This window comes from Heloderma suspectum, chromosome 4 (assembly GCF_057233095.1).
Source record: "Heloderma suspectum isolate Gila_16-S chromosome 4, 16-S_ref, whole genome shotgun sequence".
NCBI lineage: Eukaryota > Metazoa > Chordata > Lepidosauria > Squamata > Helodermatidae > Heloderma > Heloderma suspectum.
This window is the reverse complement of record NC_139461.1, coordinates 195,474,276-195,498,716: the sequence shown is the minus strand read 5'-3', so window position 1 is coordinate 195,498,716 and position 24,441 is coordinate 195,474,276. Positions and strand designations below refer to the sequence as shown.

Here is a 24,441-nt window from a genome sequence, read left to right as displayed (position 1 = left end):
CACATGTTGCAGCAGTTCTTTTCAGATGGCATTTGCCATCTGCAATTTTTAAAAATAATTAAAGAATTGCAGATCTTCTGACCAGTTAATCAGGGACACTATTTTGTGTTTTTAAATTGATTAATCTGATCAATCAACTAAACATGGCTGCTCTAGTTCAAATCCTCAGCCACAAAGTGAATAGCACTGTTTATATGCTCAAAATATGTATGTTTTCAGGATGGATTATTGCTTTTTTAATTTTAGAGCACATTATTTTAATGAATTATCACAGTACACATGTTATTAGAATAAATAATGTGTTTAAAATGCTGTTGTAATGTTTTAATATAATTTTAATTGCATTTTTATTTAATTTATATTTTAACTTTTGTATATTTTCATATGTTTTAATTGTATATGTTTTAATTTTTGTAAGCCACCTTGTGACCCAGTACTAGGAAAAAGGCAGGGTATAAATATAATAATAATAATAATAATAATAAATTAAAGCAAGTGGATTATACAAGATACATTATGTTAGAATGGATTATTCCAATGATTTACAAATAAACTCCTTTTCCCAAGGTTTATTGGATGTTATTCAGATGCTGAGATAGCTTAGTTGCAGGGAGATGATACATACTACGCCATTTTTGAGTTTTAAAAGCGTGAGAAGTGGCACCCCAGTTGCTGAATGAGCTTCCCAGAGAGGCTTGCCTGGCGCCTATGCTGTGCTCTTTTTGGCATCAGGTGAAGATTATTTTTCCAGACGTTTTACTTTTTATGGTATTTTAAATCTTTGCATTGCTGCTAGGTTTTACTTTGGTTTTTACTTTTATTTTATACTATTGTTTTAAACTTTTATATTGTATCTTACATTGCATATTATAGTTTTAATTGTTGTGGAACACCCAGACTGCTTCAGCTATTGGGTGGTATAGAACTGTAATAAATAAATAAATAAATATTTAAAACACTGAACCTAACTGGCCATGAAGTTTACATTACTAATATAATTACTCTAATATAAATTAAACAGTTTGTGCTTATTTTAGCATAAGCTCGTGCAGTCACATTGCTCTAGAAGAAGAAACTGTCTTTAAAAAAAACACACAACTTCCCAGACTTGTGAAAGGCACTTAACTAATCTGATATTAGGGTCAAACAGAGCCTATAGAATGAAAAAAAAAAACAAAAAACCCTTGAGAGGCATTTGACACAATGTCCAATTTATAAAAAATATGAACTTTTGTAAAGGATTTTTGTTTACTGTACAGGGTGAAAACTATGCAGGGATGGTGTTTTGGATCTTTAACTTTCTCTTCTCACAGATTCCCAATACCTTATCAGTCAGTTTTTCCTTTAACTCCAGACCCCCTGGAGGTATGAATGTACACAAAAAGTGAATATATTGTATTAACTCCTTATATTATATCTCCCTATATTAACAGCCAGCTGCATCAACATACAGCAGTTATTGTACTGTTAAATGGGAATCATGCAGCCTTAAGCTCCTTGTAGGAGAGGTGGAACATAAATGTAATAAAATTATATCCTAACACTTTGGATCTTGAGTATTTCATTCAATGTAACTGGACCCCCACTGTCTTTTAGTGAGACTCTCAAATTAAAATATCCAGACCCACAAGGGGAGTGGGAGAATGAAACACAGAACAAGAACAGACACCTACATTGTAAGAGAATAAATCCAAGTACAAAGTGGCAGAGGTCAGAGAAAGCAAGTATTACATATTTCTTATACCCTTTAGGATCAGTTATGACCCTAAGCACATAGAATTTTTCAGAATATTTTTCAAAACTTGCTTTGGGGCTCATCTGAAAAGCTGGAATTGATATTTTCAATCACTTTTACCAAAGAGATGTCAACAACAAAAAGCACCACTTACAGCAGGCATGGCAGCGATGAAGTTGAACAAGTACCTCTTGAAATCTTTTCTACTGCGGCCAATGATAGCACTGCAAACCACCACATGCAAAATGTTAGCGGCAAAAGAAGCAAGAAGCAAGACCCATCCCGCACTGTTTCCATGAGGGTGTGTGGAAAGCCATTTAACGTGAACACAGGACAAGAAGTTCAACAAAGAAAGCAGCAGGGCTCTATTTCCACCATATAAGCACTACAGATGTGTTTCCACATCTGCTGACAAAGCGATAGCTGGTTTACTGAAACCCATCCACCTTCTCCTTGTTCCTACTGTTGCTAACATTTGGCAGGCTACTGGCTTCCATATTTTCTTTCTCCAAGGGAGGAACTACATGCTACAAACAACACAGAGCTGCCATGGAACAAGCCGACTGTTAAATTCCACCCCTCCGTAAGGCTTGTTTAAACTTACACTATATCCTGATATCATCGTAATGCTCAGTTCCTTGTACCCATTCCTTATCATTAGCTTCTGCTGGCAAGGAAACTTTAGAAGGCAGCACCATGTTCTTTGTAACAAATTAATACGATCAGACCGAGTGAGAAGAAACAGTTTGATAAGTAGGATCAGAACTTTTTTTTTTTTTAAAAAGGCCATATCAAAATGTGAAGAGAAAATGAAAAAGGAGACTGGAGAAAATGGATATATATTCAACAAGGTGAGGAAATAGATGGATAGAAGAATAATGGCAACAGCTTAAAATGCAGTGAGAGGAGATAAGGTTTGCTAATTCCTTTATCTACATCTAGAAGAAGAACTGAAGGGGGGAGGGTTTATTTTGTGCCCTCTTCAACCTAGGGAAAGGGTTTCTTTAGAACAGGTGGAAAGCAACAGTGAAGATCACCAACAGCATTCAGTAGAACTTGTAAGAACATACATTCTGAAGCAATTAAGATGAAAATGAAAAAGCCATAAGAGCACTGTAGACTGTACAATTTAGTTGATACTGTTCAAACTAAATCTCTGAAAGCATAAACCACTGGAGATAAAAAGCAAATTGCTTCAGTTATGCATCAGTTATGCGCATAAATGTAGTAGATGCATGCTAATATTTACAATATCAGTTTACCAGTGGAATGGAAACTACAAATTTTATAAAGAATTTCTTGAATAGCGACAGATCCCTGCTTACGATTGCACTGTAAGAAAAAAATGTGCATAGTTTAACAACTTTGCTACTACTTATGTGGAGTTACTGTTATATAATTTTACAGTACATAAATGTAATGCAGTTATTACTGCAGAAGAGACAGACAGACAACTGACATTAACAGAACATGTAAGATAAAAAGAATGTCTTTAAAAATACGGGGTTTGTATAAAAATTATTTTTAGGCGGAACACAGCAGTATTGCATGAATGTCAAATAGGAATACAAAACAGAGAGCTTTTAAAATAAAAACTCATTTAAATTAATATTTTGAAATAGTATTTTGAAACCCGGAACAAAAACTATGACACTTCAAGAGTATTTTTCTTAAAAAGCACACACAGATATTATTTTTTTTAATATCATTTCTGCCCAAAAGATTGTATTGTATTTACACAGTACATTCCATAGAAATAAGATATCCTGGAGTATGTTTTTTTCCCCTGGCATGTTGTTTGTGTATATTGTCTGTGTGCTTTTATGTAAATGGCTTTTAAACTTTGTATATTGTATTTTAATGTTTTAACTTTTGTAAACCACCCAGAGAGCTTTGGCTATGGGGCAGTATACAAATGTAAATAATAATAATAATAATAATAATAATAATAATTGGGAAACCATGGTTTTCTGCTCTGAGAATGAGCTGCAGTAAGCTTTGAGTTCACATGCTTCTCCTTTTCCTCAATGCAAAGAGATCAAAAGCATCTCCTTTCAGTGTTAGACTAACCACAGTTCCACATGACAGCTGAACTCAGGAAACTGTAATTTCTTTACACTAGCCTTCTTCAAACTGGTGATCTCTGGAAATGTTGGACTGCAACTCCAAGAATTCCTGATCACTAGGCATGTTGGCTAGGGCTGATGGGAGTTGAAGTCCAAAACATCTCGAGGGCAACAGGTCAGGGAAATGTGGTTTAAACTATGGTTAGTGAAAACAAGCTAAAACCATGCCATGCCTAGTTTAAAATTGAAAGTTTCTCCTCCGGACAGCCACAAAGAAGGATGAGAGGAGAGTGCACAAGGCTTGCTGTGGCTCATTCTCAGAGCAGGAAACCATAGTTTCCATTACATCTGAACTGAGCCATTGTCTTTACACATCTAAGACAAATATTGGCCATTTGTATGCAAGCTTTGTTCCTAGGCATCACAATCTTATCTTTTGATACAATATGCAAGTCAATGGTGGAAAAGTCAAGTAAGTGATACTTACCTCTCAATAACAGTTCCATTCTGAATCATCCAAATATCACAGTAGGTGCGAAGTATCAACATCATGGCAATAAGTACCAAATAACCTGTCTAGTACAAGTAAAAATGAGGAGACAGTGTTTAGAGACTGTATTTTCTTTCAGCGTTTTCCACAAAAGGTTTAGGGATCTTGCTCAACCACAAACCCAATTTTCATTAATTCTCAATGAAATTTTCAGCCAAATCCTTCCCAGGCACAGTGTGAATTGCAGATAAACCTCCAGTTGTACTACATCAATTACAGCTGCATCATGACTATGCTACGTGGGCAATGCCAGGAAGCTGTGCTCCATGTGCACTAAAATAACCATTCATACCATTCACTACTCTAATAAACCACTGCAAGTTTGCCAAGGTGCTAAAGGGATGGGGTGTAGCAACAGCAATCGGGATAGTTATGCTAAAAGCTCAGCCTCTTCCCTTGCACATTGTGGGCAAAAACAGAGGGCCTTTTTTCAAAAGTAGTATCCTCACCAATCCTATACAGAATTCAAATAAATAAACGATAGCTTCTACATTTCTTCTCAGTATGAAGACAAAGCAAAAAAGAAAAAAAGAAACTGCCACACATGCCTTTAGTTTTTGTGAACCGCCCAGAGAGCTTCGGCTATTGGGCGGTATAGAAATAAATAAATAAATAAATAAAATAAAAATAGTAATATCCAGATTAAATTACTGTAACTTGTTCAACACAAGGCTGCCCTGAAATGTGTTTGGAGACTGTAGTTGGTTCAAAATGCAGCTGCAAGGGTTCCAAACTGGGTCTTACCATGTAGAGCATATAACTCCAATTATGTATCATATTCATTAGTTTGAAATTAGTTTTAGAAGAGCATAGTAAATTCAGTATGCCTTGGGATGCTGCCAATTTCTCAATAACTCCAGCCTGAGTTAGTTAAAAAAATTATGCTGATAGTGCTATTTTTGCATTTGTGGTTTTTATATAGACATTATCTGTCTTAAGAGACAGAAATTTAACAGAGGATATAAATGTGTTAAAACAAAACAAAAAAACTTTACTAGACTCCTGCCACTGAAAATATACAAACACAAGACTTGGTTTACTTTTAATAAACAGGTTTGTAAATGTCTACTCTCTGTAAAATTAAAAAGCTGAAAAGGACATTTTGCACCTGGACAAGGCCAGATTAAAGGAAAATTCTAGAAACTACATTATGTGACTCTTATCCATATCCTCTGTATGTTTCTCATAATGGTAAGGCCTAATGCTGACAGCAGTCCTGTAATTCCTGATTATCTTGATGTTCTGGATTTATTCAAGGACATCTACATAAGTTAAATTTTATAGTTCTCAAATTTTAATGGCCAGACTTATTAGGAATAATTTATATTGAATCCAATATCTTAACACTGGTAACTATGAAGGCCGCACAGAAACAGTCTGGCATAAGTGAGTGGGAAGTGACTAGATTTTCAGAACTCTGATCTCAGTTAAGAGCAACATAATTAGACAAGTTGATAGTTCTCCATTTATAGCTTACCTCTTTACAAAATGTCCTAGGGACCATAACCTTCAGGATTTGACATATTCTTGCAAAGAAAACTTTGTCTACTACAGCTCGCTCTTTCTTGACTTCTTTCTGCACATGTAAAGAACACAACAATATTTTGCTCTTTTGTTTTTGAGTTCTATTTTGGTCAATTTAGTATGTAATATTAGGTGTCATTTACACAAATGATTACCTTCAACAAACCTGAACAAACCTATGTGAATTACTGTCACAGCTCTAATGCTATCAAATACCCAAGCTTGAATTTTTCAAAAGGGCTAAGTTTGGCTTATTTTGTTATATCTTATGGGTTTTATCCAAAGTAATGCTAGCAGAAAAAGTCCAAAAAATAGGTGTTCCATTAGCACTTGCGCAACTGCTAGCAGACCAACTAGGACAACTAATGCAAATAACGCCCAGCCCAACGAAATCATAATGACGTTTGCAACATCTTATGCAAGTCAGAACAAAATATTGAATTTAACCCTTACACAAAGATTTAAATGGGTTTTCCATCGGAAGTATCCAACACTGCTGCTCCATTTACGCAATGTATATAGTGCCAGTTTAAGCAACCTCTAACACTAAGCATGAGCTGGTGCAACAGGTTTCCCTGGAAAATCTATAGCACCATCTTATGCTATTGGTGTGGTGCTAAAGGTTGCTTATGCTAGCACTAAATTACATAAGCGGAGAAACCCCACTGGATACTGCCTCATAAGTGGTAGAAGCACTGCAGTAGAGGCAGGGATGTTGCTAGGCATTTAAAAGATTTGGGGCCCAAGCCCATAGGACATAATTCTGCATATGTTACTTTATATCTACATATGCAAATATAGAAATAATTGTAAAAATAATTACGAGGATTTATTTAAATTTCACAGGAGGCAAAGCCAGTCAATTAATTATCTTCCAAATCATCTCAAATAAAATAATTATTCAGTTAATCTGCACACTGCCCCAGATCTTCTTAAGCCAATGGAAAAAGTTTTCTAAGCTTAATTGCCATTCAGGGGAAGATTTGCTGGGGGGCAGTGCTGCAGCATGTGGGGAGGAGTTAATCCTTCCCTCCCCAAGTTCAATGCCCTTTGAAAACTGGCCCCTGCATGGCAATTAAGGTGCGGAAAAAAACCTTCTATTGGCACCAATGGACACTCAGAGGTATGTGGAATAGATCCGGAGCCACTTGAAAGAAATTCAGGGCCGGGGTCCCATGGGCCCAAGCCTAGCAACACCCCTGAATGAAACCACAGGATACAAACCTATATTTTTATATCATTACTGTATAATGATATGCTTACTCCTGAAAGGATCCAGTAGTTGGGAGGCTCCAGTTTGCCATGTAAGATCTCTGCCAACCAACACACACCCAAGGAACGGCTGACTTAGATTTACTACAAAAGGCTCTGTTTGAAACAATAGGCTGCAGCCTTTCCAGTCAGTGGACCCAGTCTACGCAGTCACTTCAAGCAATTCCTGAAGTGACAGAGCAATTCTGCACATGAGGAGGAGGGATGGCTGCTCTCTCCTTCACCTGGCATTGAGCTCTTATGGTACAAACATGTCCTTATATCTCAGAGGTAGAAATGTGAAACTAAACTATAATAAGCCTGTAATGTGGTGGTGGTGGTGGTGGTAGATGTATATAGGTGTGCGTGCATGCATTGCCCAATAGGATACCTGAAGTAGCTTGTGCTGGATGGAAATGAATGGAAACAATGAAGTACTAGTTAAGTTTGCCAAATAAAATGAGGAAAAAGTTGATTTATTCAACTACTTCTCCAAAATGGAAAAATCGCTGGCCCTACATTGACTCACACTCAATAAATCTCAGTAAATATCAGTACCAATTTCTTACCCATCCATATATGCATCAATTTCTAGCTTTGAACGGCATAGTGCATATGGTCTAGGTTTAAAGAACGTATCTCAGCTGTTGACATATTTTAGCCCCAATGGAAAGCTATTATGAAAAGTTTGAAAAGTTCTTGCTTCTTGAAAGTACACTACACATAAAGACATCACATTGTTCATTATTTCCAAACTACAGCTAGAAAGGGAAAAGTCAATCAGCCGTTGTTGCTGTAAGAAATGTGGACAGGCAATCAACACCAATACTGCCTAAAGTGTTTTAAAGTACTGTGAAGTATTGTATCATCCAGCACCAAACGTTAGCCCCATTTTTTTAAAAAAAAAAAGCTTTCTGTTGTCCATACAGAATGGTCCAGATCGTCTTCTTGCATTTATTAAAGTTAGCTGAGATAAACTTTTTCAAACTTAGTAGAAATATTTCCATTTACGAAAGCCTGTTGAAAACAATGATATTTTTAGGTGATATACTGCTATTAGGCCGTAATTATCCTACACCTGCTTACCTGAACTCAGTGGGACTTACTTCTGAGTAGACATGTATAGGATTGTACTGTCAGTCTACCTATATCACCTAGAGAGACATGTACTGCATTTCCCCATTCTATGAGCAAATATAATTAACCTCTTCCAAGCTATTGTTTACAACAGTGGGATCTCTAAATGTTTTGGACTTCAACTTCCAACATTCTCAAAGGTGGCAAGGGGTATCTGGGAGTTGAAGTCCAAAACATCTGGAGAGTTACCTTCTGTCCAGCCCTGGTTTACAGTACTGAACATACCACAGCACTGCAAAATAATTTTGTAGAATTGTTCAGTGGAATTCCTAGAATGTAGCAGCCGTTTGATATTTATTTAATATATAAATGCAATAAGACTCACCTCATTGCTGGGTAATGATTTTCCACTTTTTTTTCTGCAAATGGAAAATGTATTTTAGTTTTATTGTTTTAATAAACCATTCCTTATTTTTTTTTAACCCAATGAAGAGTTCTTCAAAAGGCACCAAATATAAAGATCAAAATCCTGAGGTTGTTTTTTTTCTAGGTACAGCAAAAACATAGCAGTTTTTGGAAATGAAACCAGTTTGGCACACTGCATACAGAAGTCTATTTTCTCTCAGTTAATATTTAGTTGCAACACAAAGGCTAAATCCAGCCATTCCAAAATTCTCAGCTGATATTATAGTCTTTAACAGGATTACGCTTCCTGCATATACTGACAATCCATCTCATCCTTAAACCACAATGTTTCAAAAAACTTTCCCACTGATTGAGAGATACAAGTACAGCTTTGTATTGTTTCACAACACATGATAAAGGAAGACTGACCTTAATCCAGACAATATTAATCCACACGCATAGGTGCACCTACGTGTTCTTGAAATCAATTGTTAGCCCCATTTCAGCAGGACTCTTGATATAACTAACTTTCACTGGCTCAGGGCTTTAGTCTCCTACCATTTTATTTTGACAAAGACAAACTCAATATATTTCTCCAACAAAAGTCAAAACCTTTAATCCACTTAAGGTGAACTAGATTTAAGCCCCTACCTTCTTTCTAAACGGAAAAGTTGTTCTGACAAATCAAAATGCAACCAGAAGATAAAGTATGCTATGTTCAGAAGATGTACAGAGGACTTTTTACATACTCATATGAAAAAATTACAGATTAGATCATCATTAAATTGATAACCAGCTATCAATTTAATTGCCACATATCTGAAAAGTGTGAAACTTTCAGGCATCATACAATGTGCTTGATGATCACATGGATAACGCACCCTCTATGCACTTAACCCACCTCTCCCAAATAAAGATAACCCTGTTTTTGTGTTTTGTTTTTATCATGGTATGTACTTCTAGAATAAAATGCAATTCTTCAGGGCAAGGAGTAACATCACAATAGTAGACAAATATTCTGTCAGAAACCTCTCTGTACTAATGTTATTATTTCTACCATCTTAGTGTATTGTAGAGACTGCTTTAACTTTATTCCTTTTCTGGACTAGAAAAAAGGTTATAAATCTTTATAATTCAATTACTACTAGGCTACAGGCATTAATTTTTAATTTGCATGGTTCCAGTGTTTAATTTTACAAAACTGGTATAACAGCTACAAAAATACTTTAGGGCTTTAATGTTTCTACACCATAAGAACATTATATTTTTCTTGTATTATGAACATTGAGACAAGAGTCAACAACCTAAATAGATGAGACTAGCAAGGCAGAAGAGAACATGAAACACAGTAGGGCTGGTAAGTGAGTTTCCTGACTCTATTCAGGGTGAGGGATGGGTGGGAAAGAGCACAATATAGCACTGATTGTTGCTTGCAAAGAGATCATTTTCATGGACACCTTCTCTTCAGCTATATATTATCCAAAAGAAGTAATGATCCAAAAGAAGCCATTACTGCAAAGTGCTCAGAGATTTTGATGAGCGCCTAGTGGGAGTTTAGAAATTAGTTAAGAATACACACAAACACATGCCAACAAGTTATCATTAAAAAGAGAGCAATTCAGATAAAGTTGCTTATGTTCCTTTGATTTCTTAACCCCCTTCACATGAAACATGCACAAAGGAGATTCACATATAGAACACAGAGCAGCCATGTTCCACTGGCCACAGTTCCAATGTTGTGTGCTGTCAGAATGGCCATGCCTCCGAACTCCACATGTTGAGCTTGGATATCTGAAGGGGAGTCTTTACGCACGACACATAGTTAAGTATATGCTCAACTCTTCTACAGAAATCAGTGGAACTGACATTTGACTGGATCATGCCCAACACATTAAAAGAACACACAAGTACAATTAAAACCTGAAAACTAAGTAAAACTAAGCCAACAATTAATATGATACTGGGTGACTCAAATCAGAACTATAGGATGACTCACATCCTTGATTTTGAAGCAACTGTATTCCTAAACAATTAAGTGGAAACCAATAGTGAAAATTAGCCATTTTGTTACATTACGTGTATGACCAGAAGGGACCTTCAACACTGTGTGTGTGTGTGGGGGGGGGAGTACAGCACCATATCAGGTGAAGAATGACACTGTGTTATATTGTGACGAAAGAGAATTTGGGGCTTGTTCACAATTTCTCACAGTAAGATTTGTACAGAGAAGTTTCTGACAGAATATTTGTCTTCTGTGGTGCAGTTAATTGGGTAATGTGACTTTTTAAATTCTTGTCTGTGGGAATTATGGAGGCTCTGTTAAAGTTGAAATTTGGCTGAGCAAATTTGGCAGAGCTGCATTTTCAGATTAAAAGTATATGTATAAGATGTACAGCTAATAATTGTGGTATAACCTGAATCACCCCCTTCATGGATCACTGCCTTGTTGTGGCGAAGGGGCTTGCGTAACTCAGTGAAGCCATAAGCTATGCTGTGCAGGGCCACCCAAGATGGACAGGTCATGGCAGAGAGTTCTGACAAAATGTGGTCCACTGGAGAAGGAAATGGCAACCCGCTCCAGTATCCCTGCCAAGAAAACCCCATGGAATGTATCACAAGGCTAAAAGAGATGACCCCGGAAGATGAGACCCTCAGGTTGGAAGGTGTCCAATATACTACTGGGGAAGAGCAGAGGGTATTTCCAAGTAACGCCAGAAAGAGTGAAGCGGCTGGGCCAAAGCCAAAAGGACACTCAGCTGTGGATGTGTCTGGTGGTGAAAAGAAAATCCGATGCTGTAAAGAACAATATTGTTTAGGAACCTGGAATGTCAAATCAATGAATCAAGGTAAGCTAGAGGTGGTCAAACATGAGATGGCAAGATTGAACATCGACATCTTGGGAATCAACGAACTAAAATGGACAGGCAGGGGCGAATTTAATTCAGGTGACATCAGATCTACTACTGTGGGCAGGAATTCCTTAGAAGAAATGGAGTAGCACTCATAGTCAACAAAAGGGTGGGAAAAGCAGTACTGGGGTACAATCTTAAAAACGATAGAATGATCTCAGTACGAATCCAAGGCAAACCGTTCACCATCACAGTAATTCAAGTCTATGCCTCAACACCTGATGCCGAAGAAGCTGAGGTTGATCGGTTCTATGAAGACCTACAACACCTTCTAGAACTAACACCAAAAAAAGATGTCCTCTTCATCATAGGGGAGTGGAATGCTAAAGTAGGAAGTCAAGAAATCACCGGGATAACAGTCAGGCATGGAATTGGTGCACAAAATGAAGCAGGACAAAGGCTCTTAAGAGTTTTGCCAGGAGAACACGCTGATCATAGCAAACACTCTTTTCCAACGGCACAAGAGGCGACTCTACACATGGACATCACCAGATGGTCAATATCGAAATCAGATTGATTATGTCCTTTGCAGCCAAAGATGGAGAAGCTCTATACAGTCAGTCAAAACAAGACCTGGAGCTGACTGTGGCTCAGATCATGAGCTTCTTGTTGCAAAAGTTCGGCTTAAATTGAAGAACGTAGGGAAAACCACTAAACCATTCAGGTATGACCTAAATCATATCCCTTATGAATATACAGTGGAGGTGAGGAATAGATTTAAGGGATTAGACCTGATAGACAGAGTGCCTGAGGAACTATGGACGGAGGTCCGTAACACTGTTCAGGAGGCAGCAATGAAATCCATCCCAAAGAAAAAGAAATGCAAGAAAGCAAAGTGGCTGTCTGATGAGGCTTTACAAGTAGCTGAAGAAAGAAGGGAAGTGAAAAGCAAGGGAGAAAGGGGAAGATATATCCAAATGAATGCAGAGTTCCAGAGAATAGCAAGGAGAGACAAGAAGGCCTTCTTAAATGAATAATGCAAAGAAATCGAGGAAAACAACAGAATGGGAAAGACTAGAGATCTCTTCAAGAAAATCGGAGATCTCAAGGGAACGTTTTGTGCAAAGACGGGCATGATAAAGGACAAAGAAGGCAGGGACCTAACAGAAGCAGATGAGATTAAGAAGAGGTGGAAAGAATACACAGAAGAACTATACAGGAAAGATCTGAATGTCCCTAATAGCCATGATAGTGCGGCCACTGAACTTGAGCCGGTCATCCTCGAGAGTGAAGTCAAGTGGGCCTTAGGAAGCATTAGTAACAACAAAGCTAGTGGAGATGACAGTATTCCAGCTGAGCTATTTAAAATCCTAAAAGATGATGCTGTTAAACTGCTGCATTCAATATGCCAACAAATTTGGAACACTCAACAATGGCTGCAAGACTGGAAAAGGTCAGTTTACATTCCAATTCCAAAGAAGGGCAACGCCGAAGAGTGTTCAAACTACCGCACAATTGCGCTCATTTCACATGCCAGCAAGGTGATGCTCAAAATCCTACAAGCTAGGCTTCAGCAGTATGCGAACCGAGAACTACCGGAAGTACAAGCGGGGTTTCGAAGAGGCAGAGGAACTAGAGATCAAATCGCCAGCATTTGCTGGATCATGGAGAAAGCAAGAGAATTCCAGAAAAACGTCTATTTCTGCTTCATTGACTATGCTAAAGGCTTTGATTGTGTGGATCACAACAAACTGTGGCAAATTCTTAAAGTGATGGGAGTACCAGACCACCTTACCTGTCTCCTGAGAAACCTGTACGAGGGTCAAGAAGCAACAGTAAGAACCACACATGGAACAACTGAGTGGTTCAAAATTGGGAAAGGAGTACGACAAGGCTGCATATGTCACCCTGCTTATTTAACTTATATGCAGAGTACATCATGAGAAATGCCGGGTTGGATGAATCACAGGTCGGAATTAAGATTGCCAGGAGAATTGTCAACAACCTCCGATATGCAGACGATACCACCCTAATGGCAGAAAGCGAAGAGGATCTCAAGAGCCTCTTGTTGAGGGTGAAAGAGGAGAGTGCAAAAGCTGGTTTGAAACTCAACATTAAAAAAACTCAGATCATGGCATCTGGCCCCATCACTTCATGGCATATAGAATGGGAAGAAATGGAAGCAGTGACAGATTTTACTTTCTTGGGCTCCAAGATCACCGCAGACGGTGACTGTAGCCATGAAATTAAAAGACGCTTGCTCCTTGGGAGGAAAGCTATGGCAAACCTAGACAGCATAGTAAGAAGCAGAGACATTACCTTGCTGACAAAGGTCCGTCTAATCAAAGCTGTGGTTTTCCCAGTAGTAATGTATGGCTGTGATAGCTGGACTATAAGGAAGGCTGAGCGCTGAAGAATTGATGCTTTCGAACTGTGGTGCTGGAGGAGACTCGTACAAGTCTCCTGGACTGCAAGGAGGTCAAATCAGTCAATCCTAAAGGAAATCAACCCTGACTGCTCATTGGAAGGACAGATACTGAAGCTGAAATATTTTGGCCACCTAATGTGAAGAGAAAACTCTCTGGAAAAGACCCTGATGCTGGGAAAGTCTGAAGGCAAAAGGAGAAGGGGACGACAGAGGATGAGATGGCTAGATAGTATCAGTGATGCAATGAATATGAACTTGAGCACACTCCGGGAGAGAGCGCAGGACAGGAAGGCCTGGCGTGCTATGGTCAATGGGGTCACGAAGAGTCAGACACGACTGCACGACTGAACAACAACAACCTGAATCACTGGGTGTGCAATCAGTTCACTGCATTTTATGGCAATGTCACCTCTAATGTGCACTTCAGCTGCAAACACAAGATTCTCTATTGCCATTTAATCAATATGTCTTTGAGGGACTTTTTCATAAAGGGGTCTTGATCTAAATCTCTAAAGAGCCAAAAGTTAAAATTCAACCACAGTGCAGAATTCTCTTAAATTGGAGATCAATGTATTTGCACTTATGAAAAAAGGGTGTTTTTCCCTTATAATGGTTGTGTTTTCTTTGTTTAAAGGCACACACTATGAAAATTCAGCATAACATGTCTGCATGAGATAGGTGTCAATTCACATTTTCAGCAATCGGATCCTAAACATTTCCTATCCTGGCTACTGCTATGTTGGCACAATAGTTAATTCATCCCTTCATATCCACTTTTGGCTGACCAGTGCATTTCAGAATAAGGCCAGCAAATGATTTGGTTGTGCTAATAGCAAACAATTTTATTTTTGTTTGAACCAGTATTTTATTTTTAAAATTTAACATAATTTAGCAAAATGTACAAGAATGTACAACTATATAATTTAAACTACAAACCAATATAGAAGACACTGGATCATTCAGCAAAATACATTGTGGGGTTGGATACCAGAGGCCTGGGGCATGAAGCCAAATGATATCCAGCAGAGAAGTGAGGTCAGGGGGTTGGTGAAGGGGAAGACACTTTGGGGTCCCATCAAAGACTTTGGTGGTTGAAGCTTTTGCCTGGACCCTGGGACAGAGTAAAGTCTCTGCACCCTTTTAACAACAAGTCAGCTTACCTCCAAAAAGGTTTCCCAAATGGTATCACAAAGGAGAACAGGGAGGGCACAAGAAGACAGGAGAACCAAATTTATGAAGAATCCTGACCACAAGTCTCACCCCAACAATATCTTTAGTGATGGAAGAGGCTTCCTTCAGACAGTAATCTCTACCCAGAGACTGGAAGACAAATTGGCTAGTTCTTCCCACAGTCCCTTCCCAAGCTCAGTTTGATAAGAAGCCAGGCAGATCCTCGCCACTCGTCCTGCTATCACTGTTCTCTCCTTCATTCTCCTCTCAGTTGATTGACAAAAGGGTGGCACTTCCTCCTTCTCCAAATTCAATGCAAACGACAAAGCCAAATACAGCACAGCTAGGAAGGTAGTGGAACCCTGCTTCATCTATGAATGGGCTGGTATTTGGCCGGGAGGCGGGTGGGAGAGGAGGAATTAAAATACATTGCAAATATCTGAACAAAGCCATTTCATTTCTATTTCTTGCCTATTTATTATACAATTCTCATCACCAATTTATAATATTAATGAAAATACAATTTACTTTCTAGACTAGCCAAGGTTTATGTCTACCTTTGGCTGCTTCTCTACATTTGCTTTTCTACCCATGCAGTATTCTGATTACAAAAATCAAAGTGCAAATGTTACGTAATAAGGTAATACATTACCTTTTACCTAGGAGGAATGTCTTATATCAGAGAGGAAATGAGTGTACAGATTTCTGTATTAACATACCGCACACACTTGTTCACAACTATCAGTTCCTTTGATGGTCTTGTTCCAGAGACACTGTGCTCTTGCTGGCACTTTTCACTCCACAAGGCTCTCTTGTCATACTTCGCTTCCAAAATGCTTTCAGTAAAAAGCTAGGAAAACTATGTGCTAAAATACACAAACTACTATAACTAGGGCTGCTGCCCAATTTAAAAAAATCTTGGTCAATTAACTATTTTATTTATTTATAGCCCACCTTTCTTCCATCATGGAACTCAAGGTGGCTAGATGTGGTTCCTAGGTAGTTCCCTCTGCAAGCACTGACCAGACCCAAACCTGCTTAGTTAGCTTCAGCAAGGTGGCTGCCTCATGTGCTGTCAGACTATGCCCTGGGGCTATGAGTTTAGTTGATTCATTGATGGGATCAAGTCTGAATAGATATGCATATGAGAAAACATAGTTCTAAATACAAAGTTTGTTTTTTCAATTATTTATACATGTGCCACACAGGCGAGAATGCCTCTTCTAAGATGTACTTGCCATCCACAGTGTGTAGACATAGTTACATTTAAATTTTTCAAGTGTTAGAAACCTTCAGCCCACTTAATTAGAAGGCCATTTTTAGTTGATCAAAATGTTCTGAATCATTTATTCTGACTGATTAATCAACTGAAAATTACAGCCCCAACTATAAGACTGAACAGTATGTCAATTATTATCTTTCTGTCAGTAGTTTCACTATTTCACTGCATAATTCAAGCTTTGGGCTAGAGCTTTATACTTTTACACAACACTCAGCTACAGAAGCACACAGTAGGCCTTTGTGTAAAGTTATGTTCCAAGTCTTTTGTGTTAAGAGTCCCATGATATTCTTTTGGGAGAGACTGTAAAAAGAATAAAATGCAGGAGTGCCCTTCATTGTTGTTTACTACAGAGGATCTAGTAACCAGATTCTAGTTGCTGGCCCAGATACTACATGACTGAGAAGTGACAAACAACAGGGGAGAGTACAGTTGCCTTCATGCTCTGCTTGTATACTTTCCAAAAACACCTGGTTAACTACTGCTAGAAACAAAATGCTGGATAGACAGACTGTAGTTTTGACCCAGCAGAAATCTTCTTATGGGAGAAGGGAGAAATGACCTACCAAATACATTTTCTCTTCTTTTTAATGCCAGACTCTTCAAAGAGTCAGTTGAGACCTAAGAAAGATTATACCAGCCTTCCCCAATCTGGCACCCTCTAGATGTGTTGGGAGTACAACTCCCATAATTCCCAGCCAACATGGTGGCTGGGTATTATGGAAGCTGCAGTTCCAACACATCTGGAAGGCACCAGGTTGGGGAAGGCTAGCTTACACTGATGACTTGGACTTTCCCTTTCCACAAACCAGTTTGCGTTTGTCTTCATTGGTTTAACTTTAGGAGGAAAAATGCTTCTCTACATTTCCCCAATCTCTGGCATATTGGTGCTTCTGTCATTTGCTGCATTGGCAGCAGGGATGGTGCTACCACCATCCTACAGGGATGGTGTAAGGCGAAGTGAGGTGGCTGCCCCAGGCAGTGGATTTTGAGTGTCTTGAAAGGGAAACAAATCGTTACTTATTTTTATTGCGTATTTTACTTGGAGGGAGAAGAGCTTGTGGGAAGTTTCAGCTCAGGTACCAAAATAATTTGTCTGGCCTTGGGTACCATGCACCTTGACTTTTGTAGGGAAGGAGAAGCCAATTGCTGTTTCACCTCTGGCAGCAAAATATTTTAACCTAACCCTTAGCGACAGGAAAAAGGGCTTGATTTCAAAATGCCCAACACTATCCATTTATCTGGATGCCACCTCCCTTTAACTGCAACAGCTTTTGGTACCTGCTTAGAAAGGTCTAGCCCATTTTTCTTTACTTGGGGAAGTTAATTGAGATAAAGCATGAAAACACCTAATGAAATAGTAAGGAACTCTTCAGAAGGTATGTAATCTGTAGAGAAATTCAAGCATTCAACACTTTGATGCTATTACACATCAAAATAGTATTTCTCAAAATGTCTGTCCTCAACTTTCATCTAGTTCCCTGATGCCTTTCTGGTTAAAAGGAAAGTGTGTAGGATGACTCAAGTATTTCAGCATCATGAAAGTACCTCCTAATGTAATGGTCTAATAATCATACACCATTCATCTCAGTAGGACAAAGGTTAATAAGCCTACTTGGGTATGCTTCGGAATTTTAACATGCACAAAATCCAGTAATAATGGTTACCAAACTCTGCCAGGAGAACCTGCGCTATATATTATAAGGCCTTTTATAGTACACGGCACAATATCTTAATCAAAGCTAACACCTGCATTTTTGGGAAATGCAGAATATAATTTGGGGGAGCCAGTGTGGTGTAACAGTTAGAGTGTTGGACTGGGACTCGGGAGATCTGGGTTCTAGTCCTCACTTGGGCCATGAAGCTCACTGGGTGACTTTGGACCAGTCACTGACTCTCAGTCTAACCTACCTTACAGGGTTGTTGTGAGGATAAAATGGAGAAGAGGAGGATTATGTAAGCCGCCTTGGGTTCCTTGGAGGAAAAAGGGCTGGATATAAATGTATTAATTAATACCTCTAACAAGGATGATGCCCAGCAACACACATTTCCTCCCCTGAACGCTCAATTGATTTGTGGTTTGCGAAAGATGATTCTTGCACCATTTCTTATATTTTCCAAACCTCAGTGCAAGTGAGGTAAGATCCCACCTCTTTCCTAAATCCTCTGCTTCAGACAGAAGTACTCTGTCACCTGTGCTGAGAACTGGACAAGATAAGAAAAATTCTCTCCTGCCATTTCTCACCTTCACAATAGCCAACACAAAGTGAGAGATCTTTGCCTCTATTTCAAACTCTTTGTGCATGCCACAGGACTTGGGAGAGAAGAGGGGATTGGTGGAGAGCACAAATAGAGGGTGGCTAGTAAGTCAAGCCCATATTTATGGATACCTAACCAAACATATTATTGTAAACTAAATGATAGTTTACCACATCAAAGTCAAATGGCCTGGAAGGTTAAACTCCCTACCCAGCAGCAGGTCAGAGCCCTTACTCCAAATTTTTCGCCAAAATAATAATACAAACGGGACAACAGAAAGGCCATTGGTTAGCTTCTAAAAATATCCATCACTATCTAATCCCCATGTGCCACATTTTGATTACCTGAATATCTTCAACAGCACTATCACTGTACTATCATTTGTGATTCACCACCATGGGCCTATGCACCCAACCTCCCTCCATATAAGCCCTCTGTCCAACACTCCACTGCCTGCTTTTTAAAGTTATTTTACACACCAAAAGAGTTCTCCTTCCAATCCCATCATTTTAAATATCACATTCCAGAATTCACTCTGTCCAATGTACTGTATACCTCCTATGCTCCTTGACACTCACACTTTTAGTTTAAAGGGGCTAGTGGGGGGTTGATGTAACGTGCGGTATAAGCTACTTAATACTTATTTTTTAAAATTAAGAAATATATATTTCAAATAACAGTACAACTTAAACATACAAACACTGACATGGTCAAAAAAGAATGAACATAACTATTACTCATCGCATGTTAGTCCCTTAACTGTACTAAAGGCATTACCTTCCTAACCCTGAAGATGGTTCAATAATTTGTGTGAAGTGTGGCTTCCCAAGCCTCACATTAGACAACCCTCGTTCAATGAAATTAGTATTTATTCCAAAATTATTACTCTGACTGGAAATAGCCATTTTATATCACTATCTATGCAAACTTTGTCACATATACAAAATCCTATTTATTTAGGATTTCCCCCCTCAAACACATCTTTTGTATATTATTAAAGTGCAATTAGCTGATTGTCTATTTTTATTTTATTTATTACATTCATATTCTGTTTTTTTTTCTTCCTTAAGGAATCCAAGGTGGCATACATAATCCTCATCCTCTCCATTTTATCCTCACAACAACAACCCAGTGAGGTAGGTTGGGTTGAGAGCCTGTGTCTAGTCCAAAGCCACCCCTTGAGCTTCCATGGCCGAGGGGGACTAGGACCCGGATCTCCCGACTCCCAGTCCAGAACTCTAGCCACTACACCACACTGGCTCGATGTTAGCTGATTAATATGAGATATCGTATTTTAAGTTGCATCATTTTTATATGTTAGACAGAGCGAGATAGAGGGTGTGTAAAGCTTGTTTTAGCACTAGCATGTGACATACAAGCCATCACAAGTCCTGAGTCTGACAGGTGATAAAGAATAACACCTGTTAGCGTCTAAAAGCAAATAGGTCCCAGTCATTAAAGACTGAAAAGAGGATGAGTCAACAAGTTAAATGAAAACCTGCTTCAGTCTTTGTACTACATCATCTGACTAGATAGATTTTGTCACCTTCAACTTGGCATTTAGGTCAATTTGGCAAACCAGCTCTGGAATGGAAATTAATCTAATTTAAATACAAACTTATATTTATATTAAGTAAAGACTATACAGTCCTTATCTACCTCACTTTTCCATATTCATAATCAGCAGACTGAAAATTTCACAACCCTTTTAGAAATCTAATTTGGATTTTAGCTGCCTGTGTCTGCTCCACTAGTTTTTCCATTTGGGCAGAGATATTGTCACTTCATTGTTATGTATTTATACCTATCACATTGCTGACACTACACAAATATTAAACAGTAATGCTACTACATTACAAGGCCAGCATTCCTTTTCTTGTGTTCTGCAGCTCACATTTGTCTGACTAATCTAATAAAAACCACATATACGTGGTTTGAAGCCAAGTGTTGTTTGTGTATACACACACACTTTATAAAGCTTATAAATGTGAAATGCAATACGCATCAGCATCTGTATAGGCATTATCCCCTTATCAAATCACTGTCTTTGAAAGAGCTACTGACTACAGGATATTTGTTCTGAAATAAAAGTTGTGAGCTGCAATGACAGTCAGTTCATTTGAGCAATAAGATGGTGTGTCTAGAAAAAGTCATGCTCAGGGTCTTAGTGTTTCACTTCCAAAAGAGGGCAGCTACTGTATTTTAAAAATTGGAGAAAATTACACCAATATATCAGCTACTTCCTGAAACATACCTTACATCTTGTAAGACAACATATAATTATGCAGCAGTTTTTACAAGGCACATCTTGAACAATACACAACTTCATAAAAGTGTTTTGAAACCATTTATAGCAGGGGTGAGAACCTCAGGCCCGGGATCTCAATCTGGTCCTCCTTCCCCTGACCACCTGACTTTTGTGCAAATTTTCCCCCATTCTAAAAGGTTGTAATGCCTCTCCTAAAGCTTAGTCACAGGCAGTAAGAGCTTTAAGCTAAAATATGCTGGCATTTTGGCTCCCCCCCTTTGCCTGTGCCCAACCCACCACTGGATGCACACTTTCCTTGCATACACATGCACACTTCTTGTGCTTCCTAGAAGGTGTCAAGTGCCACTTTCTCTTTAGGAAACTTTGCCTTAGCAATTAGCATAATAGGGTATACATCTACCACAGCCTGTATTTTATGAGGGCTAATTACTAAATGCCTATAACTTTAAAGCTATACATTCCTCTTTAAAGAGTCAATATAACAGCACTCCCTTTCCCTAGAGAAATGGGTGGGGACAGTTAGCTTTGTTTCCTGAATAAAAGGGAGACACTGGAATAAGTTTCAGTTTCACCAAGCAGCAGAGAAATGGGGTGCCACCCTAAAAATTTACATAAAGCCTCATGCTCTCCCTAGCTGAATTCAGTGGTACCACCTTTTTAAATAGGGTTTAACTGCTGCATGACATGCAGAAGTTCAACACATGAGCTCTCTTCCTACTACATCTTGCCTCAGTCATATTATGCTTGCCAGGTTGTCTTAAACAAATCACTTGCGTATGTCACAATTATTGAGATAGTGCATGTGAAGATCTCTGAACAGTCTTAAGCAGTATATAACCAAAGTATCATCAACGTTGTCGTCATCATCATTATATCTCATCTTAAGCAAATCTCTGGTTTGGGAGGATCTGGTGGCATAGCACTGTCCAAGCAATGCAGGCATGGAGCTGTCGAGTATTTCGATGGGAAACCCACGTGCCGAAAGAGCAGGATTTACAGCATAAAACAAGACTTGAGAATGTGCCGGAAAAGGGTAGACCTGTTGAAATGCCACCCTTTCTGCAGGTATATAATTAGCAGCTTACCGGAGAAAAGGAAAAGAAGAGGGGCTCTAATTTGGTGGAAGAACACATGCTTTGCATGTAGAAGATCCCAGGTTCAATCCCCGTTAAAGGGATCTTTGGCAACAGGGTTTGGAAACGCTTTTGAACCCCTGGACCAGACAACAAAGGCGAGATGTTGTAAGAGTTTGACTCGGCATATATCCGCTTTATAGGTTTCTAAAAGCGCCACCCTTGCTGAACCCAAGCTCAGAAACACGTCGGGGTCCCCTTCAGAGTTTCCTTTGTATCCCCCTCTTTCGACCTGAAACCACCACCTTGAGTACTGGGGAGGGGAGAGACTAAGTATCCGAACCCAGGCAGCCCTCCATCTTCTCCTGTCAACACGGTGGCAGCCGACGGCTTTGTCTCTTGACCAGCCCCCGGTCGGTCGCTGCTGCCCCCTCCGCATCCCCGTTCCCACCCACTCCCACCCACTGCCGCCGGCCGGAGTAACTTACCCGAGCTGGGCAGCCGCCCTCCGCCATTTGCTGAGCAGGCAGAGGAGAGCGCAGGCGGCGGCTGTGCCGCCGGCCATGGCGGAGTAACGCGCGGTGAGGAACTTGCTGTAGGCGGCCATGGCGGCGGCGGCGGCGGCGGCGGCGAAGGTAACAGCAGGCGCAGGCGGGGAAGAAACAGCGGCGGCCGACCGGGCAGGGGCTCGCCGCAGCGCGAGGGACGTCGGGAGAAAGGAGGTGGCGTCTGTCAGCGGAGGAGGAAGGCGGGCGGCGGCGAGGCTCAGGCCCTGCCCTCTCTCTCGGCGGGCCCGCCCCGCTCCTCCTCGCGCTGCGGCCGGGCCCTCGCCAGCGGAGAAGGAGCGGGGCTCGCCTGCTTGCGCGCATCAAGGAAGTGGCCTCTGAGGGCCCGGCCCTCGTTTGTGCTCGAGTCCGCCTAATGAAATCTAGGTACCCCTGAACGCTCTGTTGCCAACACGCGCGTCATATGAAGAGTGTTCCTTATTTTCATTTCATTTATTATATTTCTAGACCACCCCATAGCCGAAGCTCCCTGGACGGTTCACAGATATTAAAACAACCATGGAGGGAGCAAGAGGCGGCCTGTGGCAAACCGGTTTTGTGGGATCGGTTCCAGCTTCTTCCTCCTGATGAAGTGGACAAGGTGCTTTCCTCTGTAAGGCCGACCACCTGCTTACTTGATCCTTGCCCATCTTGGCTCATTATGAGCTGCAGAGAGAGACTGGGTGAGGGGATCAAGGCGGTGGTGAACGCCTCCCTTGAGGAGGGAGTGATGCCATCAGCCCTCAAGGAGGCAGTGATAAGACCGCACTTAAAGAAGCCCTCCTTGGATCCTCAAGTTCTGAACAACTTTCGCCCAGTCTCAAATCTGCCATTTTTGGGCAAGGTGATTGAGCGGGTGGTGGCAGTGCAGTTGAAGGCACACCTGGAAGAAACTGATTATCTAGACCCATTTCAGTCGGGCTTCAGGCCTGGGCATGGGACAGAAACGGCCTTGGTCGCCTTGGTGGATGATATGAGGAGGGCTCTGGATAGGGGTGAATGCTCCTTCCTTGTTCTCCTCGACCTCTCAGCGGCTTTTGATACCGTTGACCACGGTATCCTCCTGGACCGCCTGGAGGGGTTGGGCATTGGAAACACTGTATTGCGGTGGTTCCAGGCCTTCCTCTCTGGCAGGTACCAGAGGGTAGCACTGGGAGAGGAGGTTTCGGACCCGTGGCCACTTACTTGTGGGGTGCCACAGGGTTCCATCCTCTCCCCGATGCTATTTAACATCTATGTGAAGCCACTGGGGGCTATCATCAGGAGGTTTGGGGTGCAGTGTCATCAATATGCGGATGACACTCAGCTCTACCTCTCATTCAAATCTTCACCAAGGTTGGCCGTAGAATCCCTATCCAAATGTCTGGAGACGGTGAGTGGCTGGATGGGGAGGAATAAGCTGAAGCTGAACCCTGACAAGACCGAGGTACTTTTGGTGGGAGACAAGAGGAAGCTGGGGGATGTTGACCTGGTGTTGAATGGGGTACAGCTACCCTTGAAAGACCAGGTCCGCAGCCTGGGGGTCATTTTGGACTCCCAGCTGTCCATGGAGGCTCAGGTGTCAGCTGTGAGCCGGACAGCGCTGTATCAACTCCATCTGATACGGCGGCTGCACCCCTACCTTCCCGACCATCTGCTCCCATCGGTAGTACATGCCCTGGTCTCCTCTCGTTTGGACTACTGTAATGCGCTCTACGTGGGGTTACCCTTGAAGACGGTTCGGAAACTGCAGCTGGTACAGAACGCGGCGGCTCGCCTGATTAAAGGCAGCCGCCGGCGAGATCACATCACTCCAGTGCTGAAGGAGTTGCACTGGTTACCAGTTGTTTTCCGGGCCAAATTCAAGGTGTTGGTTTTGACCTTTAAAACCCTATATGGTTCCGGCCCAGCCTATCTTAAGGAGCGCCTCCAGCAACACCAGACAGGCCGCTTAACAAGATCAGCCTCGGATGGCCTTCTCT

The 24,441-nt window shown here is 40.6% G+C and overlaps 1 protein-coding gene across 1 annotated transcript in view; it reads right to left on the bottom strand.

Moving 5' to 3' along the window:
- The window catches only part of ABCD3 (ATP binding cassette subfamily D member 3), a 47,940-nt gene extending 25,284 nt beyond the window's left edge, over positions 1-22,656 (bottom strand). The window contains exons 1-5 of the mRNA XM_084851829.1: positions 22,424-22,656; positions 8,589-8,622; positions 5,829-5,927; positions 4,289-4,377; positions 1,890-1,959 (exon numbers count right to left, since the gene is read on the bottom strand). Coding sequence (XP_084707955.1) covers positions 1,890-1,959; positions 4,289-4,377; positions 5,829-5,927; positions 8,589-8,622; positions 22,424-22,542 — 411 coding nt within the window. The 5' untranslated portion in view covers positions 22,543-22,656. The remainder of the gene's footprint in view (positions 1-1,889; positions 1,960-4,288; positions 4,378-5,828; positions 5,928-8,588; positions 8,623-22,423) is intronic.
- Between the last annotated feature and the right edge of the window lie 1,785 nt (positions 22,657-24,441).